Source organism: Lissotriton helveticus, chromosome 7, assembly GCF_964261635.1.
Source record: "Lissotriton helveticus chromosome 7, aLisHel1.1, whole genome shotgun sequence".
Classification (NCBI taxonomy): Eukaryota; Metazoa; Chordata; class Amphibia; order Caudata; family Salamandridae; genus Lissotriton; species Lissotriton helveticus.
This window is the reverse complement of record NC_136068.1, coordinates 36,897,352-36,920,087: the sequence shown is the minus strand read 5'-3', so window position 1 is coordinate 36,920,087 and position 22,736 is coordinate 36,897,352. Positions and strand designations below refer to the sequence as shown.

At 44.9% G+C, this 22,736-nt stretch overlaps 1 protein-coding gene across 2 annotated transcripts in view; it reads right to left on the bottom strand.

Annotated features, from left to right (window-relative positions):
* GSK3A (glycogen synthase kinase 3 alpha) overlaps positions 1-22,736 on the bottom strand; it is a 214,329-nt gene that overhangs the window by 96,264 nt on the left and 95,329 nt on the right. For both annotated transcript variants that reach the window (XM_078651334.1, XM_078651335.1), the window contains exons 7-9: positions 20,690-20,787; positions 20,210-20,305; positions 1,974-2,160 (exon numbers count right to left, since the gene is read on the bottom strand). In XM_078651334.1, the coding sequence (XP_078507460.1) occupies positions 1,974-2,160; positions 20,210-20,305; positions 20,690-20,787 (381 nt within the window). The remainder of the gene's footprint in view (positions 1-1,973; positions 2,161-20,209; positions 20,306-20,689; positions 20,788-22,736) is intronic.

The window sequence follows — 22,736 nt, the reverse complement described above, 5'->3', positions numbered from 1 at the left end:
TCCAGTTTCAACAAAGACTGCAGGCTCGGGGACGAAGATCTTCTGGAGTTGACCACCGGTTGGAGAGGAAAGTAGGGATTCCAGGGGATGCTGGGACACCATCTGTTGGGCCACCCAAGGCCTTGGGACTTTGGGTGCAGGGGTGTCTTTAGGCTTTGGGTTTCTCTTACCAGCTCCATTTGCGGTCGGGGTATCCTCCAGAGAGAGGCTACAGACTTCACTGGGAGATTCGAGGCAGGTCAGATAGCAGATCTCAGGTCAGGATTTCAGGGGAAACCTGCTTGTGGTGTTGGGCCACTCTAACTCAGGCCGCGACCGACGGGTGCAGAGTGGTGCGGATTAGGCCGGAGCCAGTCTGGGTGAACAAATCCGGTGTTCACGGGAGACAAAGTATTTTCGAAACACCCTGAATATAGGATTATAATACCTTCAGCAGCTTCATTCCAATTATTTTCTGGGAGAAAAATGATAGTCCCTAGGTCAGGGGTCCATCCCACCCACCATAAAAAAAAAAATAGTGGGAAGTGGAGGCCAATGGTCAATAGTGGGGAGCTGCGGGTCGAAAAAGTTTGGGAACCACTGTCCTATAGCACAGGATGGGCCTCTCCGGCACAGAGCTCAAATGGTTAGCCTCTTTCCTATACAACAGGTCTTAAGCGCTGGCTCCATCCAGCTGGGCGTTCTCCAAGGGTCTATAATCTCCCCGACATTGATCAAACTCTACATGGAGCCCATAACTGATATCCTTAAAGGCTCCCACATCTACCATATAGATGCTGACAACTCTACATGAGAATTACCTACCCAGAGGACATCCAAACCCTCAATTACACCCTAGCAATTTCTCAATGGCCACTGAATACCATTCACTCTTTTTACTGTTACTTTATATACTCTATGTACCTCATGTCCCGATGCTTATTCTAAGGCACTGCGATACCTTCCGGTCAAGTACGCGCTATATAATTTTTTTGTGGTGGTGCTTATTCTGTAAGAGGATCAGACACCCTGGGGTCATGTTCCCGCTATATAAAACTCAAATAAATTGTATTGTGCCATCAAGTTAAGTCACTCCCTGTATATTCAATGCTGGGATGCACTCAAAGGGTCAGTAATTGGGATAAAGACAGTATGCAACGCCTGTGAACTACATGCATGGCTCCGGCTTCACAGTTTCTAAGAACAGCTTTGACAGACATTCATGTACCAGTGGGTGCAAGGGGCCCACTGTTTGGGACATGGAAAGCTACAGAATGCTGGCCATGAACAACATTTAAAGAGCACTGGGAGTAGCAATAGAACCATTAGAACGCTGCTGCTGTAATGGAACTAAAAACTGCACTCCTGTGCTCATATATCACTACCCATGTCTTGATTTGTAGGCAAGAAAAAGGACAGCAAGTGAAAAATGGCACTTTGGAATCCATTCTATAGGAATGGTAGGACATACACTCATTTTTAAAGGTAGTTTCAGTTTACAACATGGGACACAATGCTAAGACTACGCTTGGATTTCAAAGCAGAAAAAGATTTTAAAAAACACTTTTTTCAGTAAGTGGGACAGGAGTACAAAGCAAGAGGACTCAGACCAAGGACACTTCTTACATACAATAAGGAAATTAAAGTTGAGGCAAAGCTTACATATACGTCCAACTGAATGGACAGGTTGTCGGGGACAAGTGAGTGCCACTGGCCTTAGAGCAAGAAAGGATGGCTCTAAAGAGCAGGATTCACACTCTACCAGAACACAATGGGTTCAACTGGAACAGTAAGTTTTTAAAAGGTTGGAAGCAAGAGACAGAAAAGTGGATTCCAAAGTCAGAGATTGAATGGGTTGGGACCAAGGAAAGAGACCATAATAAATATGAAAATATAAACAGAAGGATCCAGCAATTTAGTAACATGCTGGGGGAACTGAACATTTCAGACATACACAGAAAAACAGACCAGCACTCACCTCTCTCAAAACTCACCTACAGAGCTGAAATTGAAAAGTGGGGGTAAATCTCTCCCATTCGGTAAGCGTGCAGCAAGGTCCCGTAACTCGTCAAAGAAATTGTGTGCACAAGCTTCTAGAGGAGAAAGGCGGGTGACAGGGGTGTACTCCAGCAGACGGCTGCACAATGCAATAGCCTCTGGTGGTGTTCGAGGTTTAAAAACCTGCAAAAAGTGACAGGCCGCAATGAGTTGGAGAATGACTGCCAGAAAACTACCAAACATTTCTGATATAGAAAAAAGCATAAAAAATTGAAGAGTAAATTAAGAATCTGATTGATTGTACTCTCTGGGTGAAGCAAACCAGTAGGGCTGAAGTTCTGGTTAACTGAAACCAAAGAGAACCTCCAGTGGACTCAGACTCATATCAACAGGAAAAAGCTCAGACGGCATATACACATAGTAAGAAGAACACAGTTCAGACAATACCCCGTTGGCAAAAAACAGAACTTACCTCAGGCGGCACAGTTAGAGCAAAGTTACCCATATAAACAGGACGTAGACAGCTCAGTTATTGCACGGAGCCCGCCAAAATTCACTCAGACATGATACAATAATTATGACAGGAACAATACATGACAGGCCAAACAGCAGATGAAATTACAGTTCATACTGCTCTACTGGTTAAATAACACCCAAGAATTGTTCTAAGCGCCTCAGGGCAGTCCGTGGTTAATGGGCAGCATCGGTCGCGGGTAATTTCATTTGCCACTGGAGACTCGGGGTCGCAATGATAATGCAATTGCATACCCAATTAATTCCCTTTGGCCACATGACTGCAGGGATAGAGAATTTCAGCAGTTGACGCTTACTCTAGCAAGAGGTGGCTAAGAACATTCAAGAGCCAGCAAGAGTATGAACGACGTCTATGGTTACCTGCAGGTTTAATAGTGCTGTTAAACTATGCAGTCTTCACTGGTCATCAGGTTTACTACAATATTTGAGTGCTCTGCAGTCAAGACCGAGTTGGCTGACCAGGCTCGTTTCTTTGCTGCCCTGAGCCAGCGTGCCAAAGCTGTCAGCATAAACTGTTCAAAAGCCACTAAAATCCAAACTAAGGTATCAAAAGGACAGTAAATACGTTTAAGTGCCTACTTAACTAAGAATGGATTGAATCAAAGCAATGCTTAGACACAAACAAAAAATTCCATAACAAAGGTTAAAGTAAACTGAAAATGTTAGGAGTAAAGTGTGGAAAAGTAAATTTTGCCATGTTCTGTGTCCCTACGCGTCCTCCATCATATGTTATCTGTGCATGATTAATATGCATATGTATTCCCTATGTTCGATTAAAGACGCAATTACAGTTGTGTCCACCTCTAGTATGCCAGTTTCCAGTTCTCGTGAATACTACGAATATCAGGCCTATGTAAAGCTACGTTGCCACGTTTCTCAGTGTGCACGTTATTCCATTGTAAAGTCCCCGTTTCTAGGCCTCAAAAGGGCCTGGACACCAGATTCAGCTCCTGACTCCTGAAGCCTCGCTGAGGAGCGATACAGCCCCCACCTGTATCCTCGACCCTTCACTTACTTCCTGCCTCACAGTGCCCGGCTCAGCCTGGCTCTGCCTCTGAGTCTGCCAAGAGTATGTTATGATTCCAGTTATCAGTTCAGTCCTCCTTCTCTGCATTCCTAAAGCTACTGAACTGCATCAATAGTTTCCGTCATTGTCTAGCCTTTACGTCTCCACGTTAGAGAAATACTGTATTAATGCTCATTTAATATTCTTCATCACGCACTACATGTAGAATAATGCATGCTCCAGTCTTAGAGTCTGTTAGCCTTTACCCCGATAACTTTTGGATTCTATCAACATGTTCTCTAAACATCAGATACTAGATACTGTTTAGGTACATGTCGCCCTGACTCTCCAGACTTCAGTCTCTGCTCCTAGCACAGAGTTCATAGCCCCCAGCTTCTCCTAGTAACACGTCATTGCCAGTTTGCGCGCACCATTAGGTTAGAGGTCCCGGCTCCTTAGGTAGCCCCCTCCATGTTTCCGCCCCATTTATGACATATTCTGTTACGTTTACATCACATGTCTATGTATACGCCTCTGTTACACCTACTTTCACCCTTATCTTTCGCGACTGCTATTGACCACACCCACTGCTCCGCCTATCGTATGTATTGTAATGCAACTGTTTTAGTATATATGATCGTGCACTGTTATTAAATGTTACGCCGACCCCGATTCTGCCCCCGGCAGCGCTGCCATCCTATTCCTGTGCAGGTTGTCCTGTTCCTGTCCTTTATGCTGTAATAAACCTGCAAACTCCTACTACCTCGAATCTTGACTCTTATTTTATTGAGCTATCTGTTATTGCTAAGTCCAGACAAACCTAGATCCGGTATTTATTTATATACCACATAATGGCGCCCGAATAGGGACTTGCCCTTTCCCCACGCGCCGGTGAAGCCACGCCGGCCCCCTGACCCTCTGCAGCCGTGACGGAACCATACCGTGCACGTGCAGATATTTCTGCTTCAAGTATCCCTCAGGCCCACGGAGGAGACGGAGGTGGCGGTCCAGCATCCAGACGAGGCGGTGGAGGAACGCGGCGAGTCCCGACCAGAGCCCAAGCCGAGAGTCCAAGGTCCGAGGTATCCGGAGGCCCACCCGTAACAGAAGTCCGAAGTTCGTCCGTCCGACGTCGAAGCAGTCCAGTCCAGTCCGAGGCCTTCCGTTCTTGCTGCCCGGTGAGTACCATTGCTGGGGTAGTATCTAGACAGGGTCAATCTAATTGACTCTGGTCCGTGGGTTGGTGGTACACAGGCCCACAAACGAAGTGTCCACTTCGGTGGATGCGGGTCCTGACGTGTCTCTGTATGAGACCGGTAAGTTTCGTACTGTTTCAGCAGTGCATCTAGTTTCTGTTCTAGTCAGTTCTGTTCTCGAGAAAATTCATGTATTCTGTTTCCCGTATTCCAGGTAGTATTCTGTTCGAACTGTTATTCTGAATGTTATTCATGTATTTTAATGTCGTGGTATGAGTGCGAAGTGATTATCGTGTTTGTGTATTGTGTTGTGTCCAGGTTATAGATCAGTCATGCCGCTCTTTTCAAAACTGCGTCAGTTAAAAACCAGAAAAGGTCTGCTAGAAGCAGCAGTTCCTGTCCCGCCTAGGGACAGTCCAGGTCATTTCATGTATCAGAAGCATGGCATAAGCGCCATATTGTATCTAGATTTATGGGTAGAGTATACCAAACAGTTAGAAGAAAAGTATAGATGGCCCGTATCGGGTACATGGGATGCCGAGTGCATCATGCGAGTAGAAGAAGCATTATGGAAAAAGAAAGCCAGACAGTCACAGAAAGATGCCATTGAGTTATGGCGCAAAGAATCTCATAAAAGAACTGAAAAAGAAATCAGAAAGTCAGAATTAAGTAGAGAATCCTTGGAACGAGCCCAGGAAAGGGAACTAATCGAGATAGGTGAACGAGTTAAAACCGAACAGTCAGACAGACAGAGGCATGCTCTTATTAAGGGTATGTATCCTCTTCTTGCCGAGGGTTTGCCAAAAGCGACCCCGGAGGCATCCAGTAATTTCCCGCCACCACTAGTTCCGACCAAGCTACGTCACAAACCGACCGCAGCTGATATTTTCATTTCGTCCTATTTGGACGACACAGTCCCAGAATATGCAAATCCTGTTCCTGCTCCGCCAGTCCCTGTAAATCAGGCACTTCCCGCTCCTCCAGACACCGGAGTACCTGTTACGGTACCCCCGGTCCAGCCCGCCATACAAGTCCAGCCTACATTTCCATTTCCCACTCTGCCAGGACGAAGAGCATCAGTAGACGACTCTAGTTTAGGGGCCGCAGGGGGAGGTCCTCCAGGAACCCCGCCGCCACACAAGCGTTTAACGTTAGCCGAATTACATGCACAAGCGTCACAGCGTACGCCCAGGTATCAGTCTGTTGCAGAAATAAGAAAAGCCCTTACCGAATGTAGCTATGATCCAGTCCCAGGCGAGGATAATATGGTTTTATATTCATTACGCGTAAGAAAGGTGACCGAGTATCTAGTCACCCTACCAGATATGAAAGAAGATCTAGACAGAATATATCGTTTCATCCGTACCGGGAATGATCCAGAAAGTATTAGTGATGTCATGTGCCAAAGAAAAGCTGAAGTCCAGCTCATGCTATTAAAGTTTCTGATTAATTGTCTAATAAGGGAACAAGATTATCCGACCAAGGATCAAACCGAAATGAAAGTCCTGACAAGGTGGAGTGATATTATAGCCGAGGGTAAGCACAGAACCATCAGTAGTATAGAGAGTATGTATAAGAAGATTCGTAAAGAAATAATAAGGGTACATGAACAACGTAAAGAAGCACAAGTAAGCGAGAAAGAAAATGACTCTGCGGAAGAGGTAGAGGACGAGAATCCCGACAGAATAGCGTATGTAGGAAAATCTAGATTTCCAGATCGCCATTTACGTCTAGAACACAAGCCAGTTTTTCACCATCCAGCACCAGAACAAGGTTCTCTGGAACAAGTATTTCAAGCTACCGATCACATTCTGAAATCACGAATCGGTTATAGTGAGTTAAGTACCATGCATGAACAAGAACTAGTCCGATCAGCAGTCCGATGGATTACTGATTCTACCACTTTTCCAGACGAAATAGTGGCACAAATGTTTCTGAAATTGCCCCCAGCCGAGCAACGACTGGCGGGTATGTATATGATCCAGCACCTCATTACATTGTATGAGGGTCAACATTCTGATCCAGGTCCGTTACATGATGTCCTGAACGAGTTACTCCAGTATAGATGGAAAGGTTTAGGTACCGATTTAATTAGTGTCATTCTAGAACAGCGCCACAAATACAGAACGTTTCTGAACCCACATTTTGTTCATGTCTCACCCCCAGAAAGTAAACCCTTTTACATAGACAGACAGAATCCGTTACGAGAAGTACATCCAGTTAAGACAGAGGGTGGTGAAATGCAACGAGTGTTTGTTTACACCCCGATCACAAAGATGGAACTCTTAGAGATGAAAAAGTTAATTCCCTGTCATGATAAAGATCCAGCAGGGTTCCACCGAGAATTAAAAGACATGCTCCGTATGGGAGAATACACGTATCCAGATATCATTAAAATGTTAAAAGTCCTGTTGCCCGCAGGGGTATATGAGAAACTCAAAGAAAAAGAATGGGAGGTGGGAGAGAAAAAGATCGATTGGACAGTCCTAGAAGCTGAAGACAAGGCACGAGTACCAGGTACCGGTCTTGGAGATAAATGCAAAGAATTACCAGAATTATTAATACAAGTTTTGCCTAGGTTATTGACAACTAGAAAAGAAGACTGGGATGCAATCTCAGCCTGTAAACAGAAACAAGACGAAGATATTAGTGATTATTATTCTAGATTCGAGAAATGTTTTAGTATCAACAGTGGCCTCAAGACAAGTAGTGAGTCATACCCTCATCTTTTTGTTACTAAATTAGTCGAGAATTCAAGCCCACAAATTAAAAACCGAGTTTTGAAAGTCGAAAGTACCTGGCAAGCTAATACCCCGTCCCAGATGTTACAGATGCTTCAATATCACCAGAATAGAATCAGAGAAGAACAAGATCACGAGAGAAAACGTATGAAAGACACGAAAATGAAAGTACTAGTTGCACAATCTGTTCCTCAAGACAGTCAGAAGAGGGGTACAAATCAAGCCAGTCATCCTGCAGCTCCCGTTAAAGGGAACTGCAATTATTGTAAACAGCCAGGTCATTTTATAAACGAGTGTGCAGTTCTGAAACACAACATAGCTACTGGTAAGACTAAAGAAAGACCACGTCCGCCTAGACAAGAACAAGTTTCACAGACTTCTCAGCCACAGAATGCACCTCAGACAGTTACAGCACCGCAGCCTATCGCTGCAACACAGCATGTTACACAGCAGATGTACCAGTATGCACAGTCCGAGTATCCAGAGTATCAGCCATATTCATGAAACAGCCTAGAGAGGGAGGTAGGCTTGCCTCTCATCGAGATACCTGTAGATCAAGAAGGTCCCTATGTTCATAGTCAAGTATTAGGGAAAGATAGAAAGTTTCTGATTGATACAGGGGCAAGTAGGACCACAATTAGTCACGACGAAGTTCCAGGGGCTCCACTCTCAGGCTCAAGAAATGTTTCCCTTGGATTTTCAGGAAAGCCTATCGTAAATGAAATATCAAAGCCAGTTACTCTAGAAGTAGGTCCATTGTCCCGCACTACTGATCTGTTACTTACTAAGTCATGTCCAGAAAATCTGTTAGGCATTAAAACACTGAAAGAATTAGGTGCAGTTATATGCTGTTCCCCAGAGGGAATACGATTGTTCCTACGTGACTTCAAGGGTCACTATGTATTGCGAGATTTTGATCCAAGATTGTCTAATGTTCCGCAGCATCTATGGGCGCAAGGTCCAACTGATGTTGGCTTTATGCAAATCACACCCCATCGTGTGACTCTCAAGCCAGGTGTAGTCCTACCACGAATCCGACAGTACAGATTGCCACCTGAGGCTGTAGCAGCCTTATCCAAAATTATTGACGAGCTCATGGCTCAAGGAGTAGTTGTAGAAACTGACTCCAATGTATGCAATTCTCCGATCATTCCAGTCATGAAACGTACTGATCCAAATGCATCTCCAGTATATCGATTAGTGATTGATCTCCGAGAACTTAATAAATGTATTATTCCCCAGTATCCAGTTGTCCCAGATATCTCTTCCCTATTGACAACCATTGATTCCGAAGCCTCATTTTTTACAGTCATAGACCTCAAGAACGCATTTTTCAGTGTCCCCATTCATCCAGACAGCCAGTTTCTTTTCGGATTTTGTTTAAATGGAAGGAGCTATATGTTCACACGAGCTCCTCAAGGTTTCACAGAAAGTCCTAGTATTTACAGTCAAGCACTCAAGAGACAACTAGACAGCATTCACATGCCAACTGACACTGCCCTGCTCCAGTATGTCGATGATCTCCTGATCACAGCCCGTTCTGAATGTGCTTGCGAGCGAGCATCACTTACAGTCTTGTATTTCCTAGCCGAGATGGGACACAAGGTGTCCCCTTCTAAGCTTCAATTCTGTGTCCAGCAAGTGGTCTACTTAGGACACTTACTGTCCAAGAGGGGTAGGCAGTTGACACCAGACCGTATTCAGTTAATAGCGAGTCTTCCTCAGCCCAAGACCCAGAAGGAGGTACGTGCTTTTATCGGCCTTACTTCTTATTGCAGACAATGGATTCCTCAGTATGCATTTCTAGCTAAACCACTGATACAGTTAACGACACAGGAGGCAGCCGTATCGACTGTCCTCCCTTGGACATTTGAACATACACTTAGTTTCAATGAGTTAAAGAAAGCTTTATGTCAAGCTCCAGTTCTAGCAACACCGAACTACAGTAAGCCTTTTACACTTTGTCACTGAACGTGAAGGTACAGCATTATCTGTCCTCACACAAGATCAAGCAGGACAACACAAGCCCTGTGCTTATTTTTCGAGCACATTAGATCCTGTAGCCCAGGCTCTGCCTGCGTGCCTCAAGTCAGTTGCAGCCACAGCACTAGCTATCAGACAAAGTGATTCCATAGTATTAGGACACTCCCTGACAGTACAGGTTCCACACTCCGTGGAAGTTCTTTTAAACCGAACACAAACTCAGCACTTGACAATTGCACGTTTAACAGGTTATGAATTGACACTGTTCCAGCCACACATAGAAATCAGACGCTGCAACGTTTTAAATCCTGCTACATTGTTACCATCAGTTACTTCGAATCCTGCCACACACGACTGTGTGGAAATAGTTAACATCATGACAAAGCCAAGACAAGATCTGACAGATATTCCATTACCAGATCCCGACCTGACACTTTATGTGGATGGTTCCTGCATGAGAACTAGTACAGGAGAACTAGTAGCCGCGTATGCAGTGACTACTGACACCGAAGTTATAGAGACACACCGCATTGACACCCTGTCTGCTCAAGCAGCAGAGCTAGTTGCTCTGACACAAGCCTGCATACACGGCAAGAACTTGAAAGTTAATATTTACACCGATTCACGTTACGCATTTGGAGTTGTACACGACTTCGGAGTGCTCTGGCAAGAGAGAGGTTTCATGACTTCTCATGGAACCAAGATTCAGCATGGTCTCCTTATTCAGGCTCTGTTAGATGCCATACACTTACCGACATCCATTGCTATCATGAAATAAAAGCACATACGAAAGTTACTGACATTATTTCCCAGGGTAATGATCTAGCAGATCGCACAGCCAAGCTTACAGCACAGACTCCAGACATTCCAGTTGATCCGACACAGACACATACTCCAGATCCGACTACATGTATGACAGTTAAGGACCCTACTCAAGATGTCATAGACATACAGTTACATGCTACTCCTGAAGAAATCAAGAAATGGTCCGAACAAGGAGGGGTCCAGACAGATCAGGGATGGGTAACAAAGGGTAGAACCACATGGTTTCTCCCCGACTCTATGGTTCAAGTCATGATTAATACCGCACATAGTCCAGCACATTTAGGAGAAAAAGCTATGTTAGACAGTATCCAGAATATTTGGTTCAACAAGCATTTACGAGCTGCAGCCAAGCAGAAAGTCCGTACCTGTATGATATGTTGCCAGTTTAATCCAGGTAAAAGTGTCCCGGTGGAACAAGGTGGATTCCAGCCCCCTGACCACCCTTTTGAAGTCCTCCAGATGGATTACATTCAGATGGAGCGATGTCGAGGTTTCAAGTATGTCCTTGTAGTTGTATGCGCTTTGTCCAGGTGGACGGAGGCATATCCAGTTCCTGACTACACAGCCGCGACCACTGCCAAGCAGTTGGTTCGTGAGTTCTTCCCCCGTTACGGACTCCCTAGGGTCGTGTATTCTGACAACGGCCAGCCATTCTCATCTGAACTCATGAAGCACGTTTCCCTTCTGTTAGGGTACCAGTGGAAGTTCCATTGTGTACGCCATCCTGAAGCAGCCGGTCTCGTAGAGAGACATAATCAGACCCTGAAAATTCGAATTGCAAAAGTTTGTCAAGAGAAAGGTGTGGACTGGCTAGTAGCTCTGCCGGTCGCCCTGTTCTATATGCGCATGGTCGCACATTCCAGATCAGGTCTGTCCCCGTACGAGGTCGTATTCGGCCGCCCCCCTAACATGTGGGGTACTCCTAGACCCCGAAGTATTACCGATGTTTCAAGTAATATGCTGACAGATTACCTAGCTTCCTTGATGTCTGCCCTCAACTCTTGTCGTTCACAGGTTGCTGCCGCATTTCCAGACAATACCGAGGTGGCACCGCATGAAATCGTTCCCGGATCCATGGTCCTAGTGCGAAATTTCGATCGCTCAAGTCCGCTGGAGCCTCGCTGGAAGGAGCCCCGACAGGTCCTCCTGGCCACCCGTACAGCCGTGAAGTTGGAGGGACGCAAAGGCTGGGTGCATCTTTCGCATATTAAAAAATTTTTATGGATTGAAACCAATTTCAAAGAACATTTCCGAGAATTTTAAGGACTGCCAAAGTACTATTCTTAAGGACTGTCCCGCAAAAGACATTGCTACGAACCCTTCCCTGTTAGAGAAAACTCCGCAACAGGAGTATAAACTCAAGTTAAGGTCTAGTAAAATAAGTCAGCCAGTTTGATTGTCTAAGTCCTCCCCTAGGTGAAACGGTTAGACCGGTTTCTGACATGTATAAAATAGACCCCCATAGTGAGAGAGTTAGTCAAAACTCAATCCGATGTATCGTTTTTTAGGTCTCGCCTGTCGATGCGCATGCGCATCGAGCAAGCGAGACTATAGGGGCTCATCGACTCTTTATCTAACTTGCAAGGAATCGTGGCGATTCCTTGCAGTGCCCGTGACTTTTAAGCTCAATGCGCATGCGCATTGAGCTTAAAAGCGCGTGCACATGGCCCCAGCCGCCTGCCTTGCCTACTCTCCCGCCCCCTCACTTCTTGATTGCACGGCCGCTAGGCCGTGCCTCCCCTACTCCTCCTCCTACTCTCCTCCCCTCCCGTCTGTTCCCGCAATCCTCCCACACCCCCGCTCCGCCCCCTCACTCTCTCTGCCCGCCCGCTCTCCACTCCATCAGGCAGCCAGCCGCACTTCTCCCACACCCCCGCTCCGCCAATAAGCTAAACATGTTAAAAGACACTTTGAAACCATTTTCCTTGCAACGTTGGAAGTGGGTCGATATTGGTGATCTTTTTCTCAAACCAAAATTCAGAGGGACATGAAATTCCTACTTTTAACGTGAAAGCGCGTAAACTTCAGTTTGCGGGTGCTAACCGCATTAGTTCAAATTACACGAAGGTCGAAAGGGGAAAAGGTTGCACATCCCTACTTGCTGAGCAGTCTTGTGAGCGGTCTTCCTCGCAGTCGAAGTCCTCCGGTAAGTCCAATGCAAAGCCCTCCCCTTCCCGCCGTGTCGCATTTCTCCTCCCCCCTCCCCTCTCCTCCGTCCGTTCACTTCATGAATTAGCATTCAAACACACAAACTTCCAGGAACTTTTTAAATAAGCAACGAGTATATTGTTCCTGACGTTTACATTTCATATGAATTTAAATCACAGTATCTAGCGGATAGTCGAGGCACTTTTTAAACTGCTCAAACCACCGAATTTCATAAGCATTTCGCCTTGTTGTGGAGATCTGGGCACCCTCTAGCTGGATTCTTTTTACATTCAGACCATTGCATTGAGTTGTTTAATTGTGTCTCGGCTGTATGCAGTTTTCTTATATGGACCGCTTTTTAGCGTAGATTACGGTCTAGTTACCCATTCAATATGGCGCATAAGCTTAGTCCTCTTTTCATGCGCATGCAGGAAGCGCATTCAGGAGGTACAGGCTAATTAAATTCAGTCACCCGCGGATTTTCGTTTCCGTGCTTTTCGCGTTTTTCGTGTTCAGGAGACAACACCACAGGCTGCTTTCGACTGGTGAGTAGAGGATTCTAGAAGTGCTTACTCTTGACTGGGAACTCGGCAGGCATCTCCAAGTTTTAGTGCGGGTAAACTTATCGCATTTACGGTCTTTTTACAGAGCGTGTTACTCAATGAATAAAGATCGTGTTGAAAGGAACCCCACGCTACCTTTCATCTTTGGTGAGTCTGTTTTACGATTTTTGGTAACTCTAATTGAGAAACGCATTCGAGAACAGATGTTGATATCACCAAGTCTTACAGCAGACACACTCACAGTATTACGGTCTTTTTACGGAACTGGTTTAAGAATGAACATACAGCGTTTTTAAAGGGATTCGCCTGTGCCCTACACCTTCGATGAGTTGTGTACTGAAATTTCACGTAGATGCAAGTGAGAAACGCGTTGTGTACAACATGCAACAGCATTTTACATTTAGAGTGCTCTGTTCTATGATTGCAGATTTGAACAAACTTTTCGCCTTCATACTATTTTGAACAGTATCGTGACATCAGAATTTTGAAGTTCCTTCGTTCTTGGTGGTATGACTGAGTCGCATGTAGACGCATACATAAAAGATTGACATTGAGCAGTGTGCTGCAAGGCAGCACATGGTTTCATGCTGTTAGTTATGTGGGCTGGAAGTGTTACTGCACGTCTTCTCCCACAATGGGCGTGTTTTGTGTGCTCATGGTCTTATATGTATGTGCGCCTAATACCATAGCAGCCTGTCGTCGTTCTTTTTCTCGTACCTTTTGTGTCACCCTCACTCACCCCCACTCACCCTCAACCCCTCACCCTCAACCCCTCACCCTCCCTCACCCTCATTCACCCTCAACCCCTCACCCTCACTCACCCTCACCCTCACTCACCCTCAACCCCTCACCCTCACTCACCCTCAACCCCTCACCCACCCTCAACCCCTCACCCTCAACCCCTCACCCTCAACCCCTCACCCACCCTCACTCACCCTCACCCTCAGCCTCACCCTCACTCACCCTCAACCCCTCACCCTCACTCACCCTCACTCACCCTCAACCTCATGCTAAAGATTTACAAAAAAAACCATTAACAATTCTAAAAGCACTAACTCTAATGCTGCGAGACCTATTGCATTTCTAATGCTTGTCTATGTTTCATATTATTTCTCAGTATTATGATTTCCTGCACCAGTTATGCATTTTACCTGTATTTTCCAGTTTCTCATGTAAATAAGTCTTCCAATGCTACCGTAGAGCACACGTTTAGTGATCTGCCTCCTCATGAACTCTCCTACCGCCTCGCTATGCGTAACAATTCTTTCATCCGCATGTTACATTATTCACACCAGACCAGCAATGCCACTAATTGTTGGGTGTGTGGTCGACTCCCCCCTTTCCAGACCCCGAAGGGAGTTCTGCCACTCTTTCCTTATCCATTTTCACATAATGGTTCGTGTGGAGCATGGTCCACGTTAACGTCATCCTCAACGGATATGTCTTTTCTTAACAGTACATGTTTCCCAGACAAGCAAGGTCTTCCCCACAGAACAGGGTTAGATCTAGAAAACGAAGTTTACAATTTAGGTAATTATTCTTCGAATTTCATGGTCCTGAATGTTCAGTCTGATTCCACTCCAGACTTACCTGCTATTTCAGTACTACCAGTCAAAGGCGAATTATGTGTTAGAAATAATGGTTCCGTACATGTAGGACATAGTGATTGTACTACTATTATCAAGTATAGTGACAGTGGGAAATCTATTTTCAAAGCTTCACGTCATTCTTATTTTATTTGTGGTCAGACTGCATATGTTCGTCTGCCCCTCGATTGGGAGGGAACCTGTTACATTGCCTTCCTACTGCCACCAGTTTTCCTAGCCCCATCTGATTATCATAGAAACACACATCTAGTACACATTAGACATAAAAGGGAGATCGAGTCCCCCATTGTCGATTATACTGAAACTGCTCTAGAACAGTATACAGATTTCAATAGAGGTTTCTTCTTCTTTATAGGACCTATCCAGAATAGTAAGCTAATTCGTAGGTTAACCAGAACCCTTGAAGCTGTAGTAAATGAGACTGCCTCTGCTCTAGGTAACTTAACTGAAGAGCAATCTGCTATGAGATTTGTCGTTTTACAGAATCGTCTCGTCCTTGACGTCATATTGGCCGATAGGGGCGGGCCTGTAGAGTCATCGGATCTAGTTGCTGCATTTTCATTCCAAATAACGCGCCGTCTGTTTATTCAGCTATAACCAGACTCCATAAAATTGCCCATCTGTTACACCAAGACCCAGGCACCTGGACATGGTCCGGTTGGTTCTGGAATATAATATCCGCTTGGGGATGGACAGTCTTGTCCTTTCTAGGTATTGCAGTAGCGATCATATTCAGCTGCTGCCTCTGTATACAATGTGGCCCTGCGATTTGCGGCATTTGTGCTACCTCTTGTATTCCTAGTCCCAAGCCCCGTTCTAAAACCCGTTCCCAGAAAATTCGAGACGAGCAAATGACTGTATGAAATGATAGATGGTATCATGAATATTGATGTTTCCTGAAGGAAACGTAGTGACAAGGAGGGAATGTGGAAAAGTAAATTTTGCCATGTTCTGTGTCCCTACGCGTCCTCCATCATATGTTATCTGTGCATGATTAATATGCATATGTATTCCCTATGTTCGATTAAAGACGCAATTACAGTTGTGTCCACCTCTAGTATGCCAGTTTCCAGTTCTCGTGAATACTACGAATATCAGGCCTATGTAAAGCTACGTTGCCACGTTTCTCAGTGTGCACGTTATTCCATTGTAAAGTCCCCGTTTCTAGGCCTCAAAAGGGCCTGGACACCAGATTCAGCTCCTGACTCCTGAAGCCTCGCTGAGGAGCGATACAGCCCCCACCTGTATCCTCGACCCTTCACTTACTTCCTGCCTCACAGTGCCCGGCTCAGCCTGGCTCTGCCTCTGAGTCTGCCAAGAGTATGTTATGATTCCAGTTATCAGTTCAGTCCTCCTTCTCTGCATTCCTAAAGCTACTGAACTGCATCAATAGTTTCCGTCATTGTCTAGCCTTTACGTCTCCGCGTTAGAGAAATACTGTATTAATGCTCATTTAATATTCTTCATCACGCACTACATGTAGAATAATGCATGCTCCAGTCTTAGAGTCTGTTAGCCTTTACCCCGATAACTTTTGGATTCTATCAACATGTTCTCTAAACATCAGATACTAGATACTGTTTAGGTACATGTCGCCCTGACTCTCCAGACTTCAGTCTCTGCTCCTAGCACAGAGTTCATAGCCCCCAGCTTCTCCTAGTAACACGTCATTGCCAGTTTGCGCGCACCATTAGGTTAGAGGTCCCGGCTCCTTAGGTAGCCCCCTCCATGTTTCCGCCCCATTTATGACATATTCTGTTACGTTTACATCACATGTCTATGTATAAGCCTCTGTTACACCTACTTTCACCCTTATCTTTCGCGACTGCTATTGACCACACCCACTGCTCCGCCTATCGTATGTATTGTAATGCAACTGTTTTAGTATATATGATCGTGCACTGTTATTAAATGTTACGCCGACCTTGATTCTGCCCCCGGCAGCGCTGCCATCCTATTCCTGTGCAGGTTGTCCTGTTCCTGTCCTTTATGCTGTAATAAACCTGCAAACTCCTACTACCTCGAATCTTGACTCTTATTTTATTGAGCCATCTGTTATTGCTAAGTCCAGACAAACCTAGATCCGGTATTATTTATTTATATACCACAAAAGGAAGGCCAAAACAACAAAAAGCCCTACAAGAGGAACTGGAGAGGAGAATTTTTGTAAGATGCAGGTGGGAACAGCACAAAAAAGCACAAGGTGCCAACAATAGTTTATGGAAGCCGTATGGATGAAACACTGGGCCATTTGACATCTAGACTGATATGCTATTTCAAGTACATATATTTTTGTTGGTTCTGATACTATAAAGTTTGGTGTTGTCAGTTTTTTGGTTGTTATTTACAAGATACATGAGGGGGTACGCAGCTTTAATATTGTGTGTTTCTGTGCTATACAGCATATTCCAGCAACAAGGTGGTATTTGTTTTCAAGTGGCCCTGTGGATACAATTGTGAAGGATCAAGGCAAAGAGTATATTACAAACAATTTCTGTGAGGGTCTTTCTGAAAAGGATCATCCATTCACATGAATAGAATTTAAAAATGGACATATATTGATTATGACTAATCCACTCCTCCCCTTACTAGACCTCGTATAAGTCTTGCTGAGTAGCTGTTGGGTGAGGTACAGAAATGGCAGACGTATATACTGACAAGACACCTAACCTACAAAAGTACATCTGTTCGGTGAGGTACAGAAATGCCAGAAGTATATACTGACAAGACACCTAACCTACAAAAGTACATCTGTTCGGTGAGGTACAGAAATGGCAGAAGTATATACTGACAAGACACCTAACCTACAAAAGGACATCTGTTCGGTGAGGTACAGAAATGGCAGAAGTATATACTGACAAGACACCTAACCTACAAAAGTACATCTGTTGGTTGAGGTACAGAAATAGCAGAAGTATATACTGACAAGACACCTAACCTACAAAAGGACATCTGTTCGGTGAGGTACAGAAATGGCAGAAGTATATACTGACAAGACACCTAACCTACAAAAGTACATCTGTTCGGTGAGGTACAGAAAAGGCAGAAGTATATACTGACAAGACACCTAACCTACAAAAGTACATCTGTTCGGTGAGGTACAGAAATGGCAGAAGTATATACTAACAAGACACCTAACCTACAAAAGGACATCTGTTCGGTGAGGTACAGAAATGGCAGAAGTATATACTGACAAGACACCTAACCTACAAAAGTACATCTGTTCGGTGAGGTACAGAAATGGCAGAAGTATATACTGACAAGACACCTAACCTACAAAAGTACATCTGTTGGTTGAGGTACAGAAATGGCAGAAGTATATACTGACAAGACACCTAACCTACAAAAGTACATCTGTTGGTTGAGGTACAGAAATGGCAGAAGTATATACTGACAAGACACCTAACCTACAAAAGTACATCTGTTGGTTGAGGTACAGAAATGGCAGAAGTATATACTGACAAGACACCCAACCTACAAAAGTACATCTGTTCGGTGAGGTACAGAAATGGCAGAAGTATATACTGACAAGACACCTAACCTACAAAAGTACATATGTTTGGTGAGGTACAGAAATGGCAGAAGTATATACTGACAAGACACCTAACCTACAAAAGGACATCTGTTCGGTGCGGTACAGAAATGGCAGAAGTACAAAAGTACATGAACTTGAAATAGCAGATCAACCTCTAAGTAAAATGACCCAATTTTCATCCATCTTAAAGGAACACCCTTGACAGCCAATACAAATTCAGTACAACATCCAATGTGTAAATCCAGTTTTCAACAATACCACCATCAACTAAGCTTTTATGCAAGTAAAATATTCTCTTCAAGCTAAAAAAGCATATTGGGTTGATATCCAGTTGGCAAGATTGAAGCCAGACACTCCAATTTAGGGCATGACGAAGAATGATTTTAAAGTCTGTAGCCCCACTTGTAATGGCGTGGACACATTTAAGAAATTCTAATGGAAATGGCTCGGAGTAATTAACAAGGATTGCTTCATTAACACCATATGGGCTAAAATAATGCTAGACTACAGCGGTTCTTAACCTTCTGACTTAGGGGGACCCCCAATGAATCCGTACTGGAAGCTAGGGACCCCACCGAATCATTACTGAAAGCCGGGGAACAGGGTCCAAGTAATATCTATCATTTAAACTTCAAAACAAAGACAAAGAAAAATACAAAAACGATAAAATGTACAAATATAAACCATTTAAATGTTAATGGAAAGGCTGGAGTGTTTTCTAAATGTGTTTTTTAAAATCTAAAAGATTAAGCGATATGCTATACATTGCCATACCACAATCTCGAGCTCCTAAAGAATACTCTTAGTTGGTGCATAAGTGCTTTGATTGATGCCACCAGTGATCCATACTATATTCTGTTTGGATGACCTGAGCTGCTCCTATGAATCAAGGATACCAACCTAATTTTTGGTTTCCAATTTCAATTTCTTCACATTTATAGAAAGTTATTAAAGTTTCAATTTTACTTCACATTTGCATATACTTTTTAATCTAGCAATATTAGTTAATCCTCTAAACAGACGTGTAACCCTATAGATTCTTGGACCGCAAGTTAAGAACTGCTACTCTACGTCACGTACACACTGCCTTACATGCACTGGGATGGTTCTACATTCTGGCACAGCATAAGCAACAAGCTATTGCAGACTGACCTTTAAGTTTTTCAAACGCCAAGGGCAGGTTAGCACTGTAAACATTCTGCAGTTAGGAAGGAGCAGTTAATCTTAAGCCATGCTTATTGTTAAGTACACAATGTAATTTGCCTACTGGCCATATTTGTACAATGGCGGTAGGGGGGAGAACCCCTATCCCTTCAGACAGATGTTGGTTTGGAATTATATTTTCTGGCGTCCATCGATGGGCCAGAAACTCAATGCAGTCCAAAAAGGAGCAGTCAAACTGGTACTAAAAAGTAAGAAATTTGAATCCATATCACCTGCTTTAGTTTACCTGCACTGACTGCCGGTTAGAGGATACATTTCAAATGTCTGTATGAACAAAGCTCTATGACTGAAAGCTCAGCCCACTGTCAAACAGATTTGTTTGTTTTTTAATTTGCGCCAAATTTCCAGTGAGTCATTCTGGGGGGCAGAGCACTTTGTTGCAAACGCAAGGCTTTACAATGGTCTCCCACAGACACTGCACCAGGAGCCAATATTAATAACTTGCCCATTCCCTGCATGCTAGAGTAGGATGTTGGTGTATGCTCGAGAGCTACCAGAGCTCTGACGCGGTCTAGGTATTCCAGTGCCAAGACTGGGCAGGAATAGGCCAGCACTACACTGAAATAAAGATAGCTTCACAGGCTCTGCCATCTACACCCATGTGCTGTCATTGCATGTTCTTATAGTCTCACATTCTCAGTCGGATACACATCCTTGCATCACAATGTCAATGTTCTTAGTCTGGGAGTGTCTACTTGCTACCAGAAACTGGTGCCATCAACCTACTCTTCCAGGGAAAGACTGAAGTTGCAGGAGGGTGACCTACAATGGCATCCTTTGAATGTCGTCTTCCAATCACAAAGCCTTCAGTACTCTAGAAATAATGCTCTTCCAGTTAAACTGCAAGGGAACAATCTTGCTGATACGCACCTTTGTCCATGGATGGGCTTTTATCTGTGGGAATTTGAACTCTGTGTAGTTTGGATTCATTTCACGAATCTGTTCCCTTGTGGGTGTTCCTAACACCTACAGAATCAAAAACATGAAAGAAAAATACTTTCAACAATTATACCATTTTTGCCATGAAACATTGCCCCCATCTAGTTGCCTATCAGGATAAGTTCACATTGTATGGTGTGGTGGTCCACAATAAATGCCCCCATTTCTGCAGTTCACTTTTCTCCAGTTGCTTTAGGGAGGAGGTACAGTTTACTTGTCGTGGGGAAAGACTACATGGGTTTAGTGGAGCTCCTTGAAAAGATATGGACCTACAAGACATTGAGCAAGAGAGGAGGAATGTGAAGCACTCCAGCTGTGGTGTCAAATACAAGAACCAACTGGGAGCAATGTTCAGGACCTCGTTCAGGGAAACAGAAGAAGAAAGGCCACCATCAAGCTTTTATCTCCTACCTTAATGATTTCCACCAGCTGGTCAACGCCACTATCACCAGGGAAGATGGGCTGCCCTAACAGCAGCTCCGCAAGCACACATCCTGCCGACCAGATGTCTAAAAGAGGAAACAGAATCATGATGATGATTAGAATGTCTCCAGCACCACTTCTGCAAAGGCCGGCAGGCCTGCTAGTCCCATGGCTGAAGCTGTATGGCACTCTATAGACACTCGCAGCAGCAACTGCATGCAGAAAGGATAAGGAGTCAGTGTGTGTGTGTGGGGGGGGGGGGCGGGGGGGGGGGGGGGACGGGACAGGAACACCCTGCAGTACAGGTGCTAGATGTTTCTTCATCACATAAAACCCCCACCCATTTGACCATCTCCCTCAGCAGTCCAAATTATCTGCCCCACCCTTCAGGCACCAAAACATTTTATTTCTGGAGTTCTACCCTGCCCATTTTGCGTCTCTCCCTACCCTCCCCGTACGTTTCTGGTTTTGACTTCACTCACGATATCCTTCAAACAATAGCTAATGCAATCTGAATTGTTTCCGCCTTCTTTCTCGTAGCGTATTCTTAGCAGCTTTTTCCTTTCCAGTCTCCTTTTCCCTAGGTTTGCCCACAGGTGGACACTATTTCTGAGTTCTCATGGTTGGTCATAGCCTGCGCCATCATACACCTGCATAGACACCCTGTGCTCTTCACGTGCTAGCACGCTTCAGCTGGCCCTGGGGGAACACAGCTTTTCACTCATTATCCCTGGTTCTATGACCATATATGCCTGGGATCTTGCTCCCTCATCCAATAGCTGTAAGAAGCCCGGTCAAGGCTTCTAAATCCTTAAGATCGATCTCTACGAGCCTGGAGGCCAGAACACTTATACAATTACTTACCCGCTGAGCCTATGAAAAAACGCATCTAAAAACTTGAAACACAGACTCCTAAAATCATACCCAAGAAACCCTCATCTCTGATCCCTATTTCTGCATAAGAAACGGTGAGACAAACGATCTGATCTTTACAAAAAGACATGTTAAATGGAGGTCTGCATTTTACTCACTGCAACAAATCACCACAGCCCAGAAAATCCCTCACAGACTTAGATTTAGAGACCACCTCACATTCTTTCAAAATTGAAGCAAACATCTCCCTGTATAACAACGGGACCATCCTTATTCAATCACCTGTCCACAACCTGGCTGTGATTCCATCTTAACCATCATCAAGAACTCACTGCCTAGCAGTGAAGCCTCAGCCTACCATGGTCACCCTACTTCCTCTGGCAACCCCCAAAATCCAATAACAGTCGCCTCATGATCTCAGATGATCCTTCCCCTTCCTTTCCTTGCTCTGCCAGTGGAACCTGTATACTGAGTAGCAACGCTGCGATGATATCAGCTGGAGCAGAATCCCTCTCCTCATTCCCCTACGAGTCAACATGCTCACCACTCTCCTAGGGCAACGAGGTTCCGAGGCACGCAACCCGTTAGGACATACCTTCACCCCTTCTACTTACCCGAGCCCAACGCTCATTAAGGTGGATACGCCTACTGTGCCCATGTCTGTCTCAATAGCCACTCCAGTGTCACGCCCTTATCCTGTTCCCCTAACCAGGCCAGCAACATGCACCATAGGACCTGTGCACCTCTGTTTAACCTCTACCGCGCTAGCGGGTTTCCCCGCTGTGCGCTGAAATTTGAAAATCGCGCGTAACGTGACAAAGCCAGCTCGTCATCCGCGTAACGCAGGTAACGCCCATGATGAGCTGGCTTTGTCATCAGCGCTGAAGGGGTTAACCAGGTGCTCATCTTCCCACCTAGTGATGGACCTCATATCCTCACATCGCCTCCTCAGCTTTCTATCCGTTCCTCCCCTAGTCTACCTGCCAACCCCAACCCCCCCCCACCATACCTCGCTTGTGGTCCCCCGAAATCTGAGTACCCTAGACTACATGCTTCTGGCGGAGTCTTGCACCAGGCCCTTTGCGCATCCCTCACCCACTGTGAACCCCTCACTAGTGGCCCTTACACACCACAGATGGGAAACTTCTTCCCCCAACCGAAT